General features: G+C 36.1%; 3 protein-coding genes across 5 annotated transcripts; 2 read left to right on the top strand and 1 right to left on the bottom strand.

Annotated features, from left to right (window-relative positions):
• Positions 1-1,031: 1,031 nt before the first annotated feature.
• tex2l (testis expressed 2, like) lies at positions 1,032-17,973 on the bottom strand. Of its 3 annotated transcripts, none has more exons than XM_058793788.1 (12): positions 17,634-17,973; positions 14,060-15,364; positions 11,445-11,645; positions 10,984-11,272; positions 7,900-8,132; positions 6,549-6,689; positions 6,267-6,366; positions 4,992-5,124; positions 4,307-4,441; positions 2,916-3,128; positions 1,724-1,844; positions 1,032-1,202 (listed from the first exon to the last, which is right to left on the bottom strand). In XM_058793788.1, exons 2-12 carry the CDS (start codon positions 15,353-15,355, stop codon positions 1,038-1,040), a joined length of 3,027 nt encoding a protein of 1,008 aa, XP_058649771.1. In that variant the 5' UTR covers positions 15,356-15,364; positions 17,634-17,973; the 3' UTR covers positions 1,032-1,037. The 3 variants fall into 3 exon arrangements, with proteins under 3 accessions (XP_058649771.1, XP_058649772.1, XP_058649774.1); XM_058793789.1 differs by having other exon boundaries at positions 4,307-4,438; XM_058793791.1 differs by having other exon boundaries at positions 10,987-11,272.
• Positions 17,974-19,107: 1,134 nt separating this feature from the next.
• neurl2 (neuralized E3 ubiquitin protein ligase 2) lies at positions 19,108-21,628 on the top strand. The gene is made up of 3 exons (XM_058793739.1): positions 19,108-19,397; positions 19,503-20,226; positions 20,332-21,628. The coding sequence occupies exons 2-3, from the start codon at positions 19,515-19,517 to the stop codon at positions 20,445-20,447; spliced, it is 828 nt and encodes a 275-aa protein (XP_058649722.1). The 5' UTR covers positions 19,108-19,397; positions 19,503-19,514; the 3' UTR covers positions 20,448-21,628.
• A 33-nt stretch (positions 21,629-21,661) lies between these two features.
• On the top strand, positions 21,662-23,100 carry msrb1b (methionine sulfoxide reductase B1b). Its single transcript, XM_058793741.1, has 4 exons — positions 21,662-21,875; positions 22,093-22,235; positions 22,314-22,428; positions 22,540-23,100. Exons 1-4 carry the CDS (start codon positions 21,821-21,823, stop codon positions 22,557-22,559), a joined length of 333 nt encoding a protein of 110 aa, XP_058649724.1. The 5' UTR covers positions 21,662-21,820; the 3' UTR covers positions 22,560-23,100.
• Positions 23,101-24,097: the final 997 nt, after the last annotated feature.

Raw genomic sequence — 24,097 nt, 5'->3', positions numbered from 1 at the left:
AAGGGATAGTTCACCCAAAAATGAAAGTTACTGGCATCTTTGTTTACTCACTTTGATGCTGTTCCAAACCTATATAACTTACTTTCTTCTGTGATACATAAAAGAAAACATTTTGAAGAATGTTTCAACTGTCCATACAATGAAAGTCAAATGGGGTCCAAAACAACATTGTATGGACCCAAATAAAAAATAATAAAAAAAAAGACATCCGTGTGTTCCACAGAGGAAAGAAAATCATGAGTAAATGATGACAAAAACTTTGTTTGTTGGGTCAACTATTCCTTTAAGGGCAGCACAACACACAATTTTACAGATTTATTGAGAAAAGAGAAAAGCATGATGATAAACAAAATAGTGAAGATTTGCTTTGCACATTCCTTCTACAGCTTTGAGAGGTTAATAAAGTGAGACACTGATGCTAATGCATAAATATTAAAAATAAAAACAATTTCTGTAACATTCAAATGCCTGCTTAAGTTCAGATATTACAATCTTGAAGTGACACTTGACAAGAAAATGTGAAATCGTACAAAAACTGTCTTTGATATTATACAACAATTTATGATGTAAAAAGCAAACACTTCTGGAACATGTATGTAAGACTTTTTTCAAAAAGAGTTGTATTTCATTCTAAATATGAATTCTTAAATAAATTCATTGTTATTTGACATTGATTGATTATTACTAATGCTTATCTGTCTAAATTAAGCCATTGTGGAAGTTCAGCAAATAATCAGTTGTCCTCAGGACATAAACACAATAAAGTAATAAAATGGTTTATTCACACATTAAGCCACTGATATGATAAGAATAACTGACTTGGATTTCTAGGATGATAGGAATTTTACCAACTGTACCTAGTAATGACTGTATAAGGAGATGTCTGATACATTTAGAGAGAATATGTGTGAGAGCTACTGACATTTTGCTCTGTGTTGTGATGTTTAAATGAAGCTGAATGAATGAAGCTTACACTACTAGAAGTTTGTTGAGGTTAAATGACTGGTGTATTGTCATATCTGTACCACAAGGAGGCACTACTGTAGTTCTGCTGAATGTTCCAGATCACACCTGTCAGTGGAGGCCATAGAGGAATGCTGGGAGAGCTTTGCAGGGTATTGTGGGAAAGCTGGCGGGTTGTCCATCCCAGAGTGCATTAGCGGCAGGTAAATGTCATCCATGTTGGGCAAAACAAAAACTTTCTGGAAAATTAATTGGACAAGATTTGTTGTGGGGGTCAATGTAAAAATTTTCACAATTCAATTCAATTAAAAGGGTCATGAACTGAGACGTATAAGAGGACATTGTAAAAACACAGTCTTTGCATTGCCTTCCTTCTGATCCCAGTGTTAGGAAAGAGTTTTTAATGAAGTTCCAGACCATGTCAGAAAGAACTTGGTCCTTTGTTCACTTCATTTTAGAGCGGATTCGTTTACAAACAAAGCACAATTCGACGCAGGATTTTCATAAAGACTGAAACTAAAATGCAATGCTGTTCCGAAAATATTGGATCTGACAGTAATGTCGCCTATTACTTCTAAATTCTGATATTTTTTAATGTAAAACTCTTGATAACATTATAAGTGGACCTCAGAGAACAATACAAAATAATAAATAAAGGCAGTTCATGACCCCTTTAAATTAAAATAGCTGCCATATGCTTAACATGTTCACCAATTTATAGTGAAGCTCCAGACATCATAATATCAATATCAAAACAAACCTGAAACTCATCCTGCAGCTTTTTTTCAATCCATTCAGTTACATGACAGAAAGTCACTTCTCGCTCTCCCAGTTTGGGTCTGACTCTTAGATCAAGCTTCGGGGGTCCGCAGAAACTGTACCTGAGAGAGAACCAACAAAACACTTATAAATCTGGGGCATGTATTCAAAGACATGTCTGCAAACCTGAATGCACATCATGATTTATAGGCAAAGAGTGGGCCACTTTCCCACTCTTAAAGTGCACTTATTAACAAACTATAAAAGCACATGTAAAATACTTGATTAGAATTTGATCTGTTGTGTGATATTCAATATTACATTAAAGTTAATATATTTTAAATGCACAAAATTGCTTTATCGATAAACTTTATCATTGCAAATGTATCTAAATAAATAATATACAAGTTTCAATACAATGATGATTAAAGTATGTTTTAGTTTGCCATAGATTCTTGTCAGTACATTGGGCAGTACACTTAAAACATATTTCAAAGACAACAGAAGATGTACTAAAGTCTTACTTAATAAGAACGCACTCAAAAGTTCAGATAATTGCATTTAATATTCATTTAAACTATAATATTCGGTTTGCACTTAAGGGTATTCCTTTAAAGTATGCTGTTTCCATAATAAATAGTATTTTGGTAGCACTTTATTTTAAGAACCAATTTTCACTATTAACTAGTTGCTTATTATGCATGCATTTTACTAACATATAGCAGATATTAATGCCTTATTCTGCATGAACATATTTTAGATCCCTTTAACCCATTCTAAACATAACAACTACCTTGCTAACTATTAATAAGCAGCAAATTAGGAGTTTATTGAGGGAAAGCTCTTGGTTAATAGTGAATATGTGTTCCCTAATCTAAAGTGTTACCAGGATTTTTATTATTTTACTATGAAATACTTATTTTTGCTCCAAAATTCTGCTTCTCATAACTTCACCTGAAACATCAAATATCTTCTGTCTGGCTGCGACTGTGTTACACTTGTCTGTAATCCATAAACCTCAAGTTGAAATTTAATTACAACAAAGTCAAACCTTCAAGAGTGAATGACACCAAACTTTAAGAAGCATGATTGCTCTAGATAATCTCTGCAGACGCTGTGTAAGCTTAGGCAAAGCTTCAGTCCCTAATGCAACATTAACAGCGTGTGTTCAGCTGAGTGAGAATGGCTCGTACCATATTCTGTCGGTGGGGGGAGGAGGAATGTTGACGGCGAGTGTTCCAGAGAGCTCTTGAACTTCCACTGCAAGCAGCAGAGGGGTGTTAGACATTTCTTCAATCTTTTTTTTAATGTACTCATTTTCTGTGGCCTTCTGGAAATACTTCGACTTGGCAATCTTGTCGACAAATCTCAAAATCCGCCTACTAGTGCTGCCTCCAGCTGCAGCCCTGTGGGAAGCAAAGTAAATTTTTCATCAGGTGTCTTTGATTTATTTTAAGCTGCATTTATTGTCAAATAACTCAAAGAGGTGATGTTTCATAGGCATAATTCACCCAAAAATCATGACGCTTAAAACCTGAATTATTTCTTGACTGGAGCACCAAAGAATGTATTTAGCGAAATGCCTAAGCTGCTCTTTTCTATACATTGAAAGTATGGATGTGTTTTTGATTGGATCTTTTTTTTTGGAGTTTGTTCACGGAAAACGTTTAATAGTGAATGTGTGCTATGTGTACTGCATTAGACTAACCAGGACTTGTCACAACTTGTTGTTTTGATTGCTTCTTTTACCCTCTTTTGTAAGCTGTTTTGGAAAAAACATCTGCTAAATGATTAACTGTAAATGTAATGTTCCTGGGGGCGTATTACAGAAAGATCCTAACTTTATCCTAAATCTTATCTTATCTGTTTGGTAACCATGGTAATTTCAGTTAGGACCACATTTAGGGCACAAGCTAATACAGAACAGCATTTCCTAAGTGTGTTATCTTATCTTGACTACAGATAGGAAAGGGATACAGAAACCTTGACAAAAAACCCTAAAAAATGTCTTAACTTTAGAGCAATCCCAAAGCTGTCCTAACTTGAAAATTATTTGAAAGATAACGGAAAAAATGCTTACAATTGCGCTGTCCAACAATGGCATTACATATTTTTAATAACTGAAAATGAAGAACGGAGATGTTTATTGGTGAAAAGACACATTTTCGGCAACTCTTGCCCACTCCCTTCGTGAGTGAGCGATGCTGAAAACTTACCAAATAGTATGGCTTTGCCTTTTCTGCAGAACTTATCAAAGTTTCAATTTCTGCGCCACTGAAATTAAAAGCTTCCGTTTTTTTATTCATTTTGTTTACCTTGTTTCAGTTGGTTGCTTAGTAACAGACCTGAACAACTTGAGGGTGAAAATTGATTTTCATCATTTTTTGCATTTTGGGTGAACCACCCCTTTTAAGGACATAATAGAGGACCTCATGAGTGGTGTCAGCAAGACACATACTGTACATCTTGATGTTTAATTTACAATAACAGCATTTCTGACATACATACTATCTGATTTATAAAGAGTTTCAACTCCCAAACTTTGAGATCTCAGAGAATAATAGTTTAATTGAATAATAATTACCCCTCAACACCAGGTACAGCCTTTTCAGTCAGACTTCCTTGAGTGTCAGCAGATGAAACTTCCTCCTCATCAGAGGATCCTGCACTTGAGGATTCCTCATCACTGTCAGCCAGCACAGAGAGCCTGGACCTGCTGCTGCAGAACACATCCGGACAGGACCTCATCATAAACATACACCCACAAACAGCACTAGGATGGTACTGAGTCTAAGGAACTCCAAGTGGGCTCCAAAATCAATGAAAATGTTTTAATTTAAAATTGCTTTTCTAAATAAATGGAAATTAAAAACATGCTACAGTATAAAATGAATACACTGCCGTTCAAAAGTTTTGGGTATGATCCCCCCCCACCACCACTGCTCACAAAGGCTGTATTTATTTGACTAAATACAGGAAAAACATTAATAATGTGTAATATGTTAAATAACTGTTTTCTATTTAAAATGTAGTTTATTCCTGTGATGGCATATCTCAATTTTATGCAACAATAACTTGGTCACATGATGGTGATTTGGTGCTCAAGAAATATTTCTTATTATTATCAATGTTTTATCAGTATCTTTCACAAAAGTGACTTTTGTATGGCAGTATAGGTTGCATAATAGAGTTTGCAGAGTCTATGCTGTGTTGAGATAAGATGACACAGTTTTTTCTCAGAAAATAAATTTTATTCTCCAAAAACTTACAACACATTAATGGTCTCCAACTCTGTCTCTGCCTCGGGGACTCCCTCCTTCCCGAGTTTGGAGAGGTTGATTTTGGTCTCTAGAGTCATCTGTAGCGCTCCTGTGTACTCCACCTCCAAATGAAACCAAAGGCCTGACACACAAAGACAAGAAAAGTTTCTATTTTTCTGTAATGTAATAATAGCATAAGTTACCTGTTGTTGTTCCAACTGTTGTAACAAAAACTTTTACATTCAGTAATAACTGTTTATTTAAAGAAATTCATGATTTCTTGTGATAACTATTAACGTTATATAAGATATGTAAGGGATAATCAACGGCTAGCTGTGCATTAAATGATTTGAATGCACGACGCAAGTGCATTCAAATCGTTTAATGCACAGCTAGCCGTTGATTATCCCGTTTATGCCATGGTCATTTACCAGCATTCACATATTAAAGATGTTAATAATATTTGCGCGGCAATATTTGACTGGAACGATAAAAATGACGGTTATTTTCGTCTGTATTACTATTCAACTGTAACTGTATGTTACTATGGTTACCAATGTTTAAAGGAAGCGCATTAATATAGAACGGGATTAAACTGACCTGGAACTACATGTGCAGTTAAACGAATTTAATCAACACCTGCCAGCCAATCAGAATCGAGTATTCAGACAGACCATGGCATAAATATATATAACATTATATTTCTTTCAGCTATTCTCATATACATTCATTCACTATTTTAATATTTACAAATTAATTAACAATAATGAATAATAATGTGAAATCAATATGTATATACAGTTACTGTTTATGGATGAAATTTCAAATAATTATAGTGCAATAAAACACCCACGTTTCTACTAACACACTTTACAAATCCATAAATGGGATGAGACCTGAGCAAGGGAGCCAGACTCTGTCGAAAGCCATTACGTGTTACATAACACCCAGAGATCATGAGGCAGAGAGAAAAAGACGCATGCTGTGCCCCACACAATAATAACTTCACTCCTCACGGGGATAATAAATCCCGCATATGCTTCGCTGTGAGCATTTTACCATACAGCTGAGTGCGTAAACAGACTCGTGCACATGCTCGCAGACATGCTGCTATTTGCTGAGGAGAATGTTATGTGCTTCTTTGATCCCTGATATTACAGAAGGATAATAACATTTCATCTACTGCTCAGTGCAGGAACATAACAACACATATGCTCAAACAGCCCTGATGGATGAATGACCTAATCGGCTCTTTTATAAGAGGCTCTTAGGAGCCCCACTCACCTCTGCTGTTGACCTGTGGTAGAGATGTGCCTGTTATCTGGGGCATGCTGGAGCCCATGGCCAGTTCGGTGAGGGTCAATTCATCCATGAAGTAAGGCAACTGTGCAAAAAAAAGGTAAACTCACACAGAAGCACATGCACACAGGGTAGGAACATTAATATCACAAGCTATTAATTCCACTTTTTCGAAACCATGCTTGAGGAAGATTTAAAAAAAGAGCATTACCTCCTCACATTTTATCCAGTTAAAAAACATCCAGTAATTCCTGTGTGTTCTCTTACCCGAATTTTGCTCAGCTTTCGCTGAATCTTCTGTTGGACTTTATCAGTCCAGTACTTCTCATGGAGGAAGTCCCAAAAGATCCGACCAATAAGTGCATTCAACCAGTCAGGTTTTGTTTCATCCTCATGGCAACAAAAGGTCTGCTCCAAAAGGAGTAAAGGAAGAAAACACTTTAGAGTAATACACTGAAGATACACTGTGCCACTTTTCAAATAAACTGTCCTCTAAGCAAGGAGAAATGAGATATGAGAGGTAAAATATTACTACTTAATATATTTCAAGATAATTTCTATTAACTGAACTGAATTGCACCATGTTAGGGGTAAACTGTGTCATGTCAAGAGGTATATTATTGGGGAACATGCAACATATTTGCATTACATTCATAAGCTTGCTATATGCTGAACTGCTGGGCACTATGTTAAAGGAATAGTTCACCCAAAAATTAAAATTCCCTCATTTTGTTCCAAACCTGTAAGATCTTCGTTCATCTTCAGAACACAAATAAGTTTTTTTTGACCTTGACAGCAATGCAACTGACACAGTCAAGGCCCAGAAAGGTAGTAAGTACATTATTAAAACAGTCCATGTGAAATCAGTAGTTCAACCTTAATTTTATGAAGCTACGAGTATACTTTTTGTGCGCAAAGAAAACAAAAATAACAAGTATACTCAACAATTTCTTCTCTGTGTCAATCTTTGCCACACATTCACATGTGTGCTACTGACACAGGAGACGGGTGAGTAATTAATGACAGAATTATCCCTTTAAATTTTTGCATTTTAAAAAGAAAATGTGAACATCAATGAAAAATTGAAATCAATGAAAAAACAGCATAACACCAATGTTTAACATAAATGTTATAACATAAATGTTTTAATTACATTATGAAAATGTACCACAAAATAACATTTTGGAATGGGGTTAATAAATTAGCTTATTTCTCTACTATCCAGGAAAAGCTTAATGTTTTAGAAAATTTAAAAGAATATTTATCAAAATTTTGTAATAGTATTTCCTGCATTTGGAGGCTAAACCCTCTGTCATTTTTAGCCGCTGTCTCTAAGCATCTGACACACTTCTCACACCCCAGAGGAAAAAGCAGCATTTAATAATTCATGGCTGATCTTTAGCCAAATATTTTACCTACTTTTACACATTAGCAATTCACCAACATGTAAAGCCACCCTTGATAAATGCGCTTTGACATACCTGGCATCTAGAAGATTTATTCTGACATGCTTTGGTGGCATTTGTTAGCATTAAAAAACACTTTCATCTGCATATCACAGGCCTTTTTACATGGCCACGTGAAAAAATGACACAAAGCCTCTTTGTTTGAAGCTCACCTGCTCTTTTTCAGTAGGACTGCCCTGGGTGCTGCTTTGGCAGGGGCTTTGCAGAGGACTGGCATGTGCTGAGAAGATGAGACTGGTCATGTAAGAAGTATAGTCCGGTAAAATGTTCTCTTTTACTCTGCCAACCATATCACCATGGAACACATCTTCACTGCTGTCCTTGACTGAGCTTTCACCACCATGTGACAGACCCAAAGGGTTCTCCTCATGCAATGCAGATTTATCTACAGAGCAAAAGAAAATTCAGAAATAATGTTTTTTATAACTTAATGTTAGCAAAACATTCTTAAAATGTTCTTTTCACAGCTGAGACACCTTTCTTTCTTTATCCTTACAAGACTGTACAAAGTGGTGTGGCTTGTGTATTAATACACTTATTGGTATTGTTGGTATATTAAAGGGATAGTTCACCCAAAAATGAAAATTCTGTCATTAATTACTCACCCTCATGTCGTTCCAAACCTGTAAGACCTTCGTTCATCTTCAGAACACAAATAAAGATATTTTTGATGCATTCCGAGAGCTCTCTGACCCTCCCATAGACAGCAAGGATCCTTACACGATCAAGGCTCAGAAATGTAGCAAGGAGATTGTTAAAATAATGGTTCAACTTTAATGTTATAAAGCTACTAGAATACTTTTTGTGCGCAAAGAAAACAAAAATAACTTTATTCAACAATTCGTCTCTTCCGCGTCACCCAATAGCGCCATTCTGGAGAGTATCACATATGCAAACAACGTATGCTGTTCTGTGCCAGCAGAACCGTAGGCAGATATGCTGTTTACGTTTTTTTACGCTTTGATCTGAACATAAACAACGTATCCGCGTACATACGTGGCATACATTGCATAACAATCTCCTTGCTACGTTTCTGAGCCTTGATCGGGTAAGGATCCTTGCTGTCTATGGGAGGCTCAGATAGCTCTCGGAATGCATCAAAAATATCTTAATTTGTGTTCCGAAGATTAACGAAGGTCTTACAGGTTTGGAACGACATGAGTAATTTTCATTTTGGGGGGAACTAACCCTTTAAATAAATAATTAGTATATTAAGTATTATCAATATAAAATAATATTATAACATTATTATAAACTATATTAAATATCAAATTAATATGTCAAATTAATGTTGGATTCATAAATTACCATAAAAGCCTGATATTTCAAATATAATAAATTAAAAAGCACAGATGCAAAAACATTTTTGACATCTTTTGTTAAATTGAGTTTGACACAATTTATGTATATTCAGTTCACTTAAGTCTTTAAGCGTTACTTAAAGGGTTACTCCACCCCAAAATGAAAATTTTGTCATTAATCACTTACCCCCATGTCGTTCCAAACCCGTAAAAGCTTAATTCGTCTTCGAAACACAATTTAAGATATTTTAGATGAAAACCGGGAGGCTTGTGACTGTCCCATAGACTGCATAGTAACTTGCACTGTCTGAGGCGCACTTGCGTCGTGCTCTGCTAGTGAACTCATGAATGCGCTTGCAGGAAGTGTCACGAAGGGGCAGAAAAAGTTTCTGAAAGAAAAATAAAGTCGATATTTTGCTTTTTATGTGCACAAAAAGTGCTTTTTGTCGCATCATAAAATTCAGATTGCACGTCTGATGGCAGATGGACTGCTTTGACTACGTTTTTCATACTTTTATGGACCTTGACAGTGCAATTTACTATGCAGTCAATGGGACAGTCACAAGCCTCCTAATTTTCATCTAAAATATCTTAAATTGTGTTCCGAAGACGAACAAAGCTTTTATGGGTTTGGAACGACATGGGGGTAAGTGATTAATGACTAAATTTTCATTTTGGGGTGGAGTATCCCTTTAAAGTGAGTTCTCCCAAAAATGGCAATTCTGTCATTAATTACTTATTAAATTAGAGATTTCTGATCCTGCATACAGCAACGCAACTCACACATTCAAGGCCCAGAAATAATGAGAATACTTTTTGTGTGCAAAGAAAAAAATTATGACTTTTTTCAATGGCAATTTTTTCTCTTCTGTGTCGGTCTACGTCGCTCTTTCACGACAGTAACACAACGCATGCGTGTGCATTCCTCTGCTTGTAAACAAGGCGCAGCGCATCCGGGTTATACATCAGAAAGCCGGCTCCTGTGTCAGCAGAACCACACACATACGTCATGGTACGCACGAATGCACGGAGGAGACTGACACAGAAGAGAAGAAACTGTTGAATAAAGTCTTTTCTTTTTTTTTTTTGAACACAAAAATTATTCTCGTAGCTTCATAACATTTTGGTTGAACCACTGATGTCACATGGACTATTGATGACTAATGATGTCCTTACTACATTTCTGGTAGAGATGAGTAGTTCTTGAACAATTCGTTCATTTTGAACAAATCTTTAATGTGACTCGGGAAGAACGAGTCGTCTCGGGGAGTGATTCGTTCAGTCACGCATGTGCAACATCCTATAGGTTGTGTACTGGAATTAGTTCACCTGTTTCGAGTCATCGGGTTTTTCGAGTCGTTCGTTCATCACGTGAACTCGAAAGGTGAACTAATCAATTCTCTTTCTGGCTCAGACTGCATAGGTTAAGCTTATGGGGCTGTTATGTGATGAACGAATGACTCAAACCCAAAGACTTGTCAGATGAGAGGTGAGGTGAGCTAATCATAGACTAAAGATCCAGGTAAACAATGAATTAATCTTTTCTGTTTCTTATAGCATTATAGTTTTGTCTTGATTTAAGTGTGATTAACGTTTGCGTAAGTAGTAGATGTGTTAGGGAAGTAACACTTAACATTTAAATTATATTTTGCTAAAATGAACGAAATGAAATGACACGAAAAAAGATTAGTTCATTTTGCTGAATGCGACTCAAAGGTCCGAGTCAAATGATCCGAACTTCCCATCACTAGTTTCTGGGCCTTGAACGTGTCAGTTGCATTGCTGTCTATGGAGGGTCAGAAAGCTCTTGGATTTCATCAAAAATATCTAATGAAGGTCTTACGGGTTTGGAACGTCACAAGGGTGAGTAATTAATGACAGAATTTTCATTTTTGGGTGAACTATTCCTTTAAGTTCAACTAATTTCAACTTTACCACCAGATATAGATTCAAAATGGTCCTCTTCATTGAGAATGGATGCGGAAAACAGTCGATGGAACCATTCCTCTTTCTCCCGTCCTGTTCGTCCAAAGAGGAATAGTGTGACAGGATGGGAAACATTCGTCGTAGGGCCAGGGTGTTTCTCTACTTTCTGAGCCTCCCCCTGACCTTCTGCCATCTCGTCTTCCTCCACAGCTCTTTCTCCTTCAGCCAAACTTATGCAGATCGGATACTTCCTGTTCCACACTCTCTTGTGTGCCAAAGCCAGTGGCAGAAGAAATACCTGTTACCAAGGCAACAACTTCATTATAATTACGTGACATCTATGCAACATTCTGCCATTAAAATTTGAGCCATTTGGGTTCAGAGACCATAAGCAGAACTGTGCAGAACATTGCCACTGAAGGGCAATGCACGTCTTTCTACTAAGGTGTTAAAATCAGTGGTACACTAACCTTGCTGCCAGTGAGTCGAAATATCCGTGAGTAGGTGAAAAGCTTTTCGTAACAGGGCTCGTCAAAAGTAGCCCAGCGGGGAATGTTGTTACGTGGGTAGTCAAGCCGCAAACAGGGTCCATCCAATGTGACATACACAGTGTGCATGAGAGATGGATGGTAGGTCTCTGGATCATATGCGTACATCTCATTCATCCAGCCCTAGAATGCAGAAACATTTCACTTCAACTCAACTGTAATCTCTGAATTCTCACCACAAAGTTTTAGGACAGAGACAGACAAACTAAAGAAGTGGGGCATCGGGATAAGCTCTGCAGCTGGCTGTGACAAGCAGTGGGTGTGTGTTATTCTGCATCAGACACTGAAGAGCAGAATTAATCACAGAAGTGAGTGGTAATGAGGCTTTTGCTCAGTCTTAGGAGAGAAGCAAGTTTAGGGCTTACTTTAGACACTGTGACATTCACTGCAGCAAAAAAAAAAACTGATTCCCGAAGGACATGAGCTTTGACACACTGAAGTGCGGGTTTTGGTTTAATAGCAGGCTGCAAGGCTGTTGCTACCTGCGGTGCTGTTCTATTGCTTTTCTTAGCATTTAACCCTATAATGGAAACCCAACTACATGTCTTCTGCACCCTGGTGGATAATCCATGCTCTTTAGGAAGTAGAATAAATTGGCTGCATCCAAAATTGCATACTCTCATAAGCAGTTTTGGGGGTAACGCATTACAAGTAACGCGAGTCACGTAATCAGATTACTTTTTTCAAGTAACTAGTAAAGTAACGCATTACTTTTTAATTTACAAGAAAATATCTGAGTTACTTTTTCAAAAAAGTAACGCCAGTTACTTTGTTTTCCCATTTATTGACTGACAAGTCTCCTGTCCCGATGTTGGGAGAAATCGGAAGTACAGAGGCATTGTGTGCACTGTGTGAACATGATGTTCATTACTGTAGTTCTAGACTAAAAAACAGAATTAGTATTCATCAAAATTAATTAAAACAGTAAAACGCAAACTCAGAATATATCTGCATTGTATTGCATTTTATTAACCAATGTCTTTGCTGCTGACCTTTGATGATCCAGTTCAACCATACTAATAAGCAAAAATGACTTCAGATAAACTAACAATTGTGCTTCATTGTTTTTTATTGCTGAAGAGTGTTGAACCTTCTTCTCCTGCGTTCTACTGTAAAGACGTTAATTTACTTTTCCTTCAGCCTGAGGTTTATTCATTACACTTTTTGGTTATATTAAAAACAATCAGGCCCTGCTCATATTTTAAAAGTAACACAAAAGTAACATAACACATTACTTTCCATAAAAAGTAACTAAGTAACGTAATTAGTTACTTTTTTAGGGAGTAACGCAATATTGTAATGCATGCAGTAACTTTTCCCCAATACTGCTCATAAGTAGGTACTTGTTTTGAATAAGTAATCTCTTTACTATCACTAAAAAAGTATGTTATATATAGTCTATGTATATAGTTATGTGTGTAGTATGAATTTAATCTGTTGTCATTATCATGTGATCTACCAGCAGGGTTATATATGCAGCCTGCTCCATCATTCTAAAAATGGTATATTTATATTATACATCAATCCATTCTCCAAACCGTTTGTCTTATGTCAGGTCACTGGGATGCTGAAGCCTAAACGTATTACAAATATAATGAATTTTTTTTTTTCATATTTATACTCTGCTTTTCAAAAATTTGGGATCATTCAGATATTTTTTATATTTGAATGAAATCCCCTATGCTCATCAATGCTGCATTTTTTTTTTTTGAAAAACAGTAAAATTTAAATATTATTTACACTTTATTATTATATTTTTTTATTATTATATATCTGAATTTTCTGTCTTCAGTGTCACATGATCATTCAGAAATAATTCGAAAATGCTGGTTTTGAGCAAAATAAATATTTTTTATTTTTATCAACTTTTTCAAAAAAGTAACGCCAGTTACTTTGTTTTCCCATTTATTGACTGACAAGTCTCCTGTCCCGATGACATTACTGTTTACCTCAATGAATAAAAGTAATAATTTCTTTCAAAAAACAATTACTGACCCCAAACTTCTGAATGGTAATGTACACACAAAAAATATTTTTTATATTTTTATATTACAAGTACTGTACCTTGCAAGTACAGACTATCACACCAATTCTTTTTTACTATATATATATATATATATATATATATATATATATGTGTGTGTGTGTGTGTGTGTGACCCTGGACCACAAAACCAGTCTTAAGTGTCAATTTTTCAAAATGGATAAATAAGCTTTCCATTGATGTATGGTTAGGATAGGACAATGTTTGGCCGAGATACAACTATTTGAAAATCTGGAATCTGAGGGTGCAAAAAAATCAAAATATTGAGAAAATCGAGAAAATAAAAGTTTTTTTACATTTACGGTAAGAAATTTACAAAATATCTTCATGGAACATGATCTTTATTTAATAACAATGATTTTTGGCATAAAAGAAAAATGGATAATTTTGACCCATACAATGTATTTTTGGCTATTGCTACAAATATACCCCAGTGACTTAAGACTGGTTTTGTGGTCCAGGGTCACATATATTGTAAAATGCATCAAACTCACCTTGAGAGACAGTACGTTGCTCTGTAGTGCTTCAAAGAGAATATTATTATAAGACGTTCCATGTAGTCTATGTTGTTGACCGGTGGGCAAGTGTTTTATGGAGCCCCAACGGATCAGCACAAGCCCCAACATTAATCCAAACACTAAACCAAGGAACAGGCCAGACCAATACGCTGACAAAGGACAGATAAAGTAGCAGTATGACAGAAATGCTACATAGGCAAGACCCACTCCTGGCACTGGAGAGGAGCATTGTTCTGTCACATCTTCTGCCAAACCATCTTGATCAGTTCTATTCATATCTGTGCTCTGGAATGCACTGCCATGAGTGCTGGACTCCATCACAGGCCCAGTGTCTACCTGTCTGCTATGGTGCTCATGGGAAAGCGAGGATTTTTCCACACACCGTTTGCGATGTCTCACAGGCCAGTTGCACTCTGGTAGAATCTCACTTTCTGCTTTCCTAGCACTTTTAGGAGATTCAGATACAGTCAAGTCAGTGGTCATTTTCCCAATTCCAAAGCCTTTGTAGCTTGGAGAGTCCACTGATCCTGTGCTCCTTTGGTGCTTGGGGCTTCCAACACTATCTTCACGCATGATCTTACTGAACATGCTCAAAGGTTCCTGCATGGCCTCCGAGAGCTTGCGTCGGGTGTCCTCTAGCTCCATTTTGAAGAAGCTGGCTTTGGGTTCGGTGGGGGACAAGTTGACTGGAGATGGAGGGGCGGTGCGGGAGTCACCGTTGCGGCTTTTGGGCTGGGTGAATTGCGACAACAAGTGCAAATTGAGCTTGGAATCAGACCTGGATTGAGACACCTCTGGCTCACTGCGAGAAAGCTCGGTGGAAATTGACTTCACGAGGCTGAGGAGTGGTCTAGGCTTTAGAGAAGACTCTTTCGGTTCCAGTTCTGTAGATAATGACTTCACTAAGCTGGCCAGGGGCCGGTGAGTGGGCGAGAGGAAGCCAGACCCCGGGGGAAAAGAGTTTCCCAAGGAGCCCGGAGAAGATGGGGAGAGAGGAACGTTGAATGCAGGTGAGCTGAGACCCCATTCCCCCTCTGTCTGAATGTCGACCGAACATGGTCTTTGGTTTCGGAGGGAGCTGAGTGACTTTTTGCCATCACAGTCCAAGGTGAATATGAGATCAGTGTCATCAAGATTATCCCATTCTCCCTCGGTGTCCGTCAGCTGGATAACTATGCCTCTCCGGTCCGTATCCTGCTTCAGCTGTAAACCTGGCCTCTGGGTCCCACCGGCCAATTTGTGAGTTCCTTCATTTCCTGTCATCCCTGCCATGATTTATCTCTACAGAGCAAGTAAAAATCTTTGAGTCAGCAAAAAAGACAATTAAACTATTTTGCGTCAAGATATATGGACAACACAGTCATTTTGCTTCAACTTCCATCAGCAGTTTTTAGAGCATTACAGAGTATTATGACTATGAGTAAGATCCTTTCATTGGCAATGCTCGTTTTGGACAAAACATTGACTGGATCAGTTTTGTGGTACAACAAAGTAACTCTTCTCCCTCAGCAGTGGTTCTTAACAAGGCTTCGGAAAGGAGGCCCTATATATGATGGCTCAAAATTATTTCAATGAATTGTAATAAGATAATAGATCTTAATTAAATGTTTTAAAAACAAACAAAATCATATTCATTTCCCCCCTTCGATAGCTAATTATTTTGTTTTTATTCAAGAATGTATACAATTCTTGACACTTCTGGATTAACAAAATGAATCATGTTTAATTCATTTATTTAAACAGTCACAGATTTTATTAATAAAAAAGTTTGAAAACACCAGAAAATATTTTGAGTCAAAGTTTTGAGTTTTGACCTTTGAGTCAAAATCTCTATAGGTGACCCCCCTTGAATAATGTCTAGAGTCTATAAATATTTCATAATGCATAAGTAGAGTTTGGGAGATCTACCTACTCTGAAATTCTATTAAAAGAAAAAAAAAAAGGGAAGCTCCAACACTATGTAGTTATATAATGATTTAAGAAAGATTTAAGACAGTTCATGAACTCTGTGCCTGATAATATCCTCTATGTATAAGAAGCAAAGTAACAGAGCAAGAACAATTATGCTGAATATATGCAATTTCTCTGTTAATGTTATTTCAGCATGTATTTTGGTCCCTAAAGTGCTGAAAAAACACTTAGCCCATAAGATTTATTGTTTTCTTTCTGTGCTCGATACAAAAGAAAAAACAAAGCCGATGGGCACTTTCAGGATAATGATCATTTTTCTTATTCATTGATCATTAGGTCTGTTTAAAAGAGGTTATGTAACACTTAAATATACAATACACAAACACATTTATAGACCATAACAGAACCAATATTCATTTTGTTTTGCCCATTAATTATAATTAGTTTCCCTATAGGATGCAGCATTCTAAAATACTACTAAGTACATCAAGGGAACCGCAGTGAGGGACTAAGCTATATATCTCTTAGTCAGGAGAAAATGGGGCTTTATAGTTCAGTCAACAGACTGAATTAAAAGCAAAGATCTCGCACTATCTTTCCAGGTCAAGTAAGGCATTTAAAAGTAAGTTAAAGACTGCGTTCTGTGGTTATGTAACCCTGTGACACCAATTCTCCAGCAACTGGCAAACTCTCTTTAATCCCTCTTCATTCAAAATGGACTGATGAAATAATAAACCAACAGACTGTTCAAGGGCACATCTACACTATGTGGTATGTCAGACCTCTCATGTTGTTAGAGATGTCTCGCCTTCTGAACAATCAACAATGCTTTAGAGGCTATAAGTGTATACAAAATGTGTATAAAACATAATCTGGTGTGGAATAGAATAAAATATGATTTGGTTTCTCTAAAATTCTGCTGAATTATGCCTATCAAATTTCAGCTATGATTTACAATAGGGTAAAAACACTATGTATTGTTCACCCCCTATAAATAGTTATTGATTATTAATTTAAGCTTAGGCAGCCTTGGACACACAATGCCGTTAATCATCTCATCTGAGCTACTGTGTTTGGATGAATGGTAGTAAAAAAAAAACATGTTGATGGACAGCCTACTGGAAGGCGACCATCTGGATTAAACTGTGATAGACAAATACTAAATAGACATGTAACTTCCATAGAATTTGTTATTGGTAAATAGGAAAATTGCATGCAAATATGTTTATAATACATCATATTAGCCTATACATAAAATACTGTAAAATCTTTCAAATTATTTCAGATCTGTCTGACACAAACACACACAAAAATAGCTCAACAGATTAATAGCACTGCTTAATGTCAGATGAACTGGATTTAAACTCAAGCAAATGATTCGGATGGATTAAAGTCATTAATAATTCTCAGAGAGGAGTGCCAATGATGGATACTAATACTGAGCAGTACGAGAAACTTTAATTTAATGAACAGGCAACACAGCAGGTGATTCAAGGCAGATGGTGTATTGCTTTGTAGGATTCATGCAGTATATCAAATATGTAGGATACTCGTATTAAAGCAACTTTGTGACATTTTAGAAGCAGTGGCAATGGCATTTTCTCTGAGTATGGAGATAATTTCAAAAGAATGAACTCACCCAATTTCTGCACCATCGCCTGATCCCCATAAAATATCAGCTTTTGCGTTCTGTCAGTAGAAGTGAGTCGCAGTTCCGTGAATCATTCCCAGAGAAGAGACAGATGACACTTTCTTAAACCGTCTTGCATGAATCACGAGTCTGCACACAGCTTGACATCAGACTTTATGATACAAGCTACAGTTAAAGAGCGATGTGCGCTTATATCGTTCATTATACGCAGGGCTGTGCAGATGTGCATGTGTCGCTCGGTAAATCTGGACCGTACAGCGCGCAGATCCTCCGGAGTTTTGAATTATTACCACACTTATGCAGTGCATCGCTGTTATATTACTGTGAAGCTGTGTATCCCCATAGAAACTAACTCCTCCCCCTCACAGGCTCCATCCAGATGTGATTTTGTGAGCAGCAGCTCCTCAATCTGATTATAGGAAGCATGGCTGGAGTCCACTTTAATCCCGATTAAAAAAAAAAAACTCTGCCCCAACATTTATACGCTTATCAAGAACAAGACACGCCGATGACCCTAAAAACTCTACATTTGTCCTGAATTTGTAACAGTGACCACGTTTACATGCACAGCACTTTCAGAATTCATATATTCTGATTATGCTTGCTGGAATATGTAATGTAATATGCATAATACAAATAATAAACTACATTATCTGGAAATACTCACTATTACAGTTTATTATGCTGCATTTTAGTAATTTTGGACAACAATTTAATTTTTAAAAGTAATTTAAACATGTTCTAATTCACGTCCTTATTTTTTCCTATTAATCCAAGTCATAATATTGAGTCTTCACTCCAAACATATTTCTTATATATCAATATAAATTAATATTCATCTTAGTTAATTTGTTTACAGGGGCAATGCACATTAATAAACATGACTGTAAATTTGCCAGAATTAGCCGAAAGCTTATTTTGCATCTGCAGACCCTTGACAGAGTGTTAAAAAGTCACAAAAAGTCAAATAAATAAATAAAAGTTATGGTGGATATTCTGAATATGTTTAAATTTTGATTACAGCCATAGGCCATTTGTCTTATTTTAATTTCTAGAATATGTGCTTTCCTGTTTCTGGTTATAGAAATCAGGTTAATGCATTTACATGACACATAATCATAATATGACCACTTTCAGATTAATATCAGAATATTCTTGAGTACGGTATATAAACTAGATAAATGAATCTGACATTAAAAATAGCAAAATAATAAAAAAGAAACAACATTTTTATTTTTAATTTGATACATATATTGTATTTCCACAATGTAGCCTGTAATATTTCACTGTCTCAGACTGTGCTAGGTAGGTGGGGTAAAAGAGGACAATTACTTTGGCCTAGATAAAGCTTTGCAGAGCTCTCTTAGCACAGATCTCTGTACTAAGAAGATAAATGGTCATTAGAAAAATAGACAACACAAGCCCACTCTGTTCCTTATGAGGATCATTCAGTATTTTATTTTATTTTTTAAATGAACACCATGATCTATGAATTGTCAATGAGCAGTTCTGATCTGAAGGCTAAAACTCCTCCCAGTCATTATTCTTCACCCACCATATCTGTCAGCTATTTAAAACCACGAACGACACATGCAGGAGGTCAAAAATAGTCAGCCCTTCAGAACTATAATCTTCCCAAGCCACAAGGGTACCATGGTATAGGTATAGTTTAAAAAGATCATGCTTTTAACAAGGACTATCTCCAGAGAAGAGGACAGCAAACACTAAGGATAATATAAATATTCTGCTTGAGTGAGTTTTTAGTTTTTATCCTTTGTCCATTTGTTTTACAGGCTACCAAAACATTCAAGCTTGAGTTATTACAAAGTTATGTCTCTTATTTTATTTCACTTGTAGAAAACTGTCAAAATGGCAGCGGTTTTGGGTCAGTTTATGGAATTCCATTCAGTTCATGGGACAAATGTGAGACTGGACCTCTCGAGGACTCAAGCCACCCGAGTAGAAAGTTTTGCAAATGGTGTCTGCTTCAGTAAAGACCCTTTAAGCCCTGGAGAGATCTTCCTAGTGGAGATTGAAGAGAAAGAACTGGGTTGGTGTGGTCATTTAAGGATTGGACTTACTGCCCACGACCCTCGAACACTGGAAACTGTGCCAGAATACTCTCTGCCTGATCTAGTGGATATGGGAGACAGCTGGGTATTTGCAATAACAAGAAATCATAATAAAGTCATTGAAGAAGAAGTAGAAGGTGGTGAACAGCCAAATGTTGGTGATGAGGTAGAAAACAAGCCTAAAACATTTTTCACTGACACTCACCTGTATATAGAAAACATGGGCATACCCAGAGACAAGTTGGTGGGACGCAGTCGACCCGGGAGATTCAGTCACATCCTGGACGATCTGTACAAAACCAACGCTCTACCCCCCACTGCTCGTCGCAGTCGGATAGGGGTTGTCTATGTACCTAAGGGACAAGGGTATGCCGACATGCACATTATCATCAATGGTGAAGACATGGGAGCCTCTGCCAAGAGGATCCCCACCAATAAACCGCTGTATGCTGTTGTGGATGTATTTGCAGCTACTAAAAGTGTTCAGATTGTCCAGGTGGAATATGGATGTAAGTTTCAGTTTATAACTTGCTAATATGCTTTGACATGATTACATGACTCATATTGTAACAGACAGACAGTAATAATCCCTCTCTTTTGCTCCTGTGTTTTAGTTGCCTCGCTGCAGACACTCTGCCGAAAGACAATTCAGAAACACATCATTCACAGAATGGCTTTGGACTGGTTGGAACTTCCGGAGTTACTTAAACACTATTGCAAATATGAGTGAGCATAAACATCTGAGCAGCAAAGATCTTTAAGACTAAATGGGGCTGGAATGTTTTTTTTTCTTCTTCTCCCACCTTTTCAACCAAAAAAATAAATAAAAAAGGTTCTTCAAGGTTTGTAGCACTTACAATGTTGCTAAAACTTGCTAATACTCATTTTAAGTAATAGTGAATCTTGTATTCTGATACTGTGATCCTTCAGTGAGCCATAAATGCATATTAGCCATGTTTAAGTCTGGCATATTAAATAATACTCAAAAGAAATGTTTATTACAGTTAAGAACTTTAGATTGAACCTTTAGACAAAATCTTAAAAAAAAAAACACTTTAAAAGTTTGTGTTTTATGTTTTATATTTGTATTTGATACATCAGGCTTTTATGGCATATACTGATATAGTAAGAAAATGGAGCTCATACTCGTGGAGGAGAAAAAAACACCTAATTTTATTCAGAAGCCCAAACTGAACAAAATATTCAGTTTGCTGCAGGTTCTGTTATTTAAAAAGGTAGGATGCATATTCTGATAGCTTGTAATGTAAATCACTGAGATCTTAATAAAGTAAATACATAGAAATATCAGTTGTCACTACCTATATCTCCCAATACGGGCCTATGTCTTATTGAGATAATTATTAGAAATATTATTTAGAAATATTAATTTTATGATAAAAGCTCAGTGGTTTTATTGTGGGGGGTAAAACATATCCTATAATGCAATGCAATACAGTGATAACTGACAAATAAATGTTCCTCAAAAGCCTGATGTGTAATAATTGATACACACATGATTTTTATTTATTTTTTTTATTTTTTTATCATGATGATAATTTAGAGGCCTTAGAGGGTTAAATGTCAGCATGCCATATTTAAATGTCAACCTGCCGGTCTTGACATTTCTTTTGTGCTTGTACTTTTTTAATCCAAAAAGTCTTTTCTTTGCCATTTGTAAATTATTAAATAAACGTACTTGAATTTTCACTTGCGGTTTTTGACTTTTGAACCCCACTATATTTCGTAACTTTTTTTAAAAGTTTGAAGTTGCTTATAAACATTCCTGAAACATATCATAGTTTAGCCTACCATGAAATAAATTTATTCTTAATGTATTTAACTAATCTTTTAAACGAATCAATTTATTAAAGCACCTGTATTAATTAAAAAATTAATTCATTATATCAAACGTTTTCCACGTTGACATGAGTTCGGTTGATCTGCACTGACACCTAATGGTCCTTCAGAGGAAGTTCAGCTGTGCAGTTTTGTAATGGTCACGTGACCGGAACATTTTCGTCCTTTAGTTTCTCAGCTTGTCCTCGCACTTGATCTGCACCTGCACATACACTCCTTGTTTTATCTACTGATCTGTGGCGAAAAATGTCATTTTGTTCTTTTTTCGGGAAGGAGTATTATAAAGATCATTTTAAACCAGGTAAGTAATGTTTTTATTATTTACTCTCCACAATCTGCTCCCTTCCCTTTACCTTGAAGGAAGATTATGATGTAACTGTTTATAAAACTTGACTGACCTGGTGTAGCGAAACTTGCTAACCAGCTTTGCTTAAATATTACTATAGCTAAGAAAACAAAGTGTCTGTTTTAGGAACTTGTCGAAAAGGACAGTTATTTGATTTATTGTTTCTATGCAGGTATATATGTTTGCTCCCAGTGTGGGCATCCACTCTTTTCAAGCAGATCCAAATATGAGCATTCCTCCCCCTGGCCTGCCTTCACAGAGACCATCCGAGAGGACAGTATAACAAAACACATGGAGACGTTAACAGCCTATAAGGTCAGAATCAGATATATATTTACAGACACCACAAATATGTTTCTGTGTGTTTATACATGTTTCCGTTCCTATATGCAGGTTCTGTGTGGCAAGTGTGGTAATGGACTAGGCCATGAATTTCTGAATGATGGGCCGGAGGAGGGCTCATCACGTTTTTGAATATTCAGTCACTCGCTTAAGTTTGTCACAAAAGGTAAGTCACCACATGTAGTTTTCTGTATGATTTTAACAGTATCAAATGGCTTTATTTGTATTTACATTAAGTAACCATTTTAATTCATACTCCAACTTTTTTCCCAATCAGATAAGGTTGATAAACAATAAGCGAGGTGAATCCATGTAAATGAGGCTGCTGTTGCACGTACACTGGTAACGGGATGTTCAGCTCATGAAGTGGACGAGGAAAAGCCCCAAGTGGAGATCCTGTTCACAGATATATTTTGACTGTCCTGGATGCCACAGAGACTAAAGTAGTTGCTCTATTTTTATACTAGTCTGCATAAGCTGATATGAACATTGTGCAAGATGAATGAATGAAATTACTCAATGATAAAACTAGTCTGGAATATTGCTAATTTAAAATGGTAATTGTGAACCTTCAGTAATTTCCTAAAGCAATTTACAGCACGAGTCACTATCATGATGATGATGATGATTATTATTATGAGCAAAACAATAATTCTAACATTAAACTAGCATGTTATTAATTTATATTATTTTTTGCTCAACCAAATTTTTTTGTCATTGAATCCTATTTGAAACCGGTTTCTTTATAATTGTATCTGCCATAAAGACATAATATTTTGAAATTCATGTTTCTGTTACATGGAAAGTCTATTAAAGTATGAATCAAATAAATTCAGTTTGTTTCCTTTATTGTTATTTTTATTCATTGTTTTCTTTCTTTTTTTAACCCCTAAGCATCCTTTGGGACAAATTTGGGCAAAATCTTTTTTTAATTTTTTTTTTTATCATTTACTTAATCTGAGCGGTACAAGGCTTGGCTGCTTTTCATTAGTTTGCCACCTGAACACACACACACAAAATGGACTTGATTCAACAAAGTGAAGTGGTAGAAAAAAAATCCTTAATTTGTCCTTCGTGGACAAAAGTGGGCTCCCATAGGAAATTAATGGGAAATACTCAAATTCAGAGCTTTTTTTAATTTATCCAATAAAAATCAAAAAATCCAACACAATGCAGTTCATACATACACATACATGAAGGGGTGAGCCTATACAACAATTCTCATTCTCACACACATCCATATACAAAGCATTGAATGAGCCTATACTACTGTGGTTTTTTATTTCTTATTTTGTTGAATTAAAAAGTCACGCATAGAAAACTAAAGAATTTAATAAGCCAATGACTTAGCATTTTTTGTGTGCTAATCAGCCACTGTACACACACACACTCACTCTCTCTCTCTTCAAAGTCAGATTAAAGTCCTACTGCAAGATTTGTTGATGAACAAAGAATGTCTGGAATATGCTACTTAATTTTCTATTCTTATCTGTTTGGCACAATTTGATACTATTTTACTTTTTTGAGTTATTGGATTTGATGTTTTTTTTGTTTGTTTGTTTTTAGAAATAAATGTCTCCTAATTTGTCTTTTCCTTATAAGCATGGTCAGATTTGTCTGTAAGCATATTTTAACTTGTAATAAAATCTAAAACTTAAAAGGTTAAGTTTGTTACAACAATGGTTTATAGATTTCAGCCTATATGCAGCCACTGAGTACTACAGCCATATAGTAGTGGCTATTGATTTTTTGACATTTTTATACCTTCATGTCACCAAAATGTTAGGTTTTGGCTGTCTGAACTTACTGGATTTTTTTTTATTATTATTATTTTT

This window comes from Onychostoma macrolepis, chromosome 12 (genome assembly GCF_012432095.1).
Source record: "Onychostoma macrolepis isolate SWU-2019 chromosome 12, ASM1243209v1, whole genome shotgun sequence".
Lineage (NCBI taxonomy): Eukaryota > Metazoa > Chordata > Actinopteri > Cypriniformes > Cyprinidae > Onychostoma > Onychostoma macrolepis.
The sequence above is the reverse complement of the archived record's forward strand: the minus strand, read 5'-3'. Positions and strand labels throughout refer to the sequence as shown.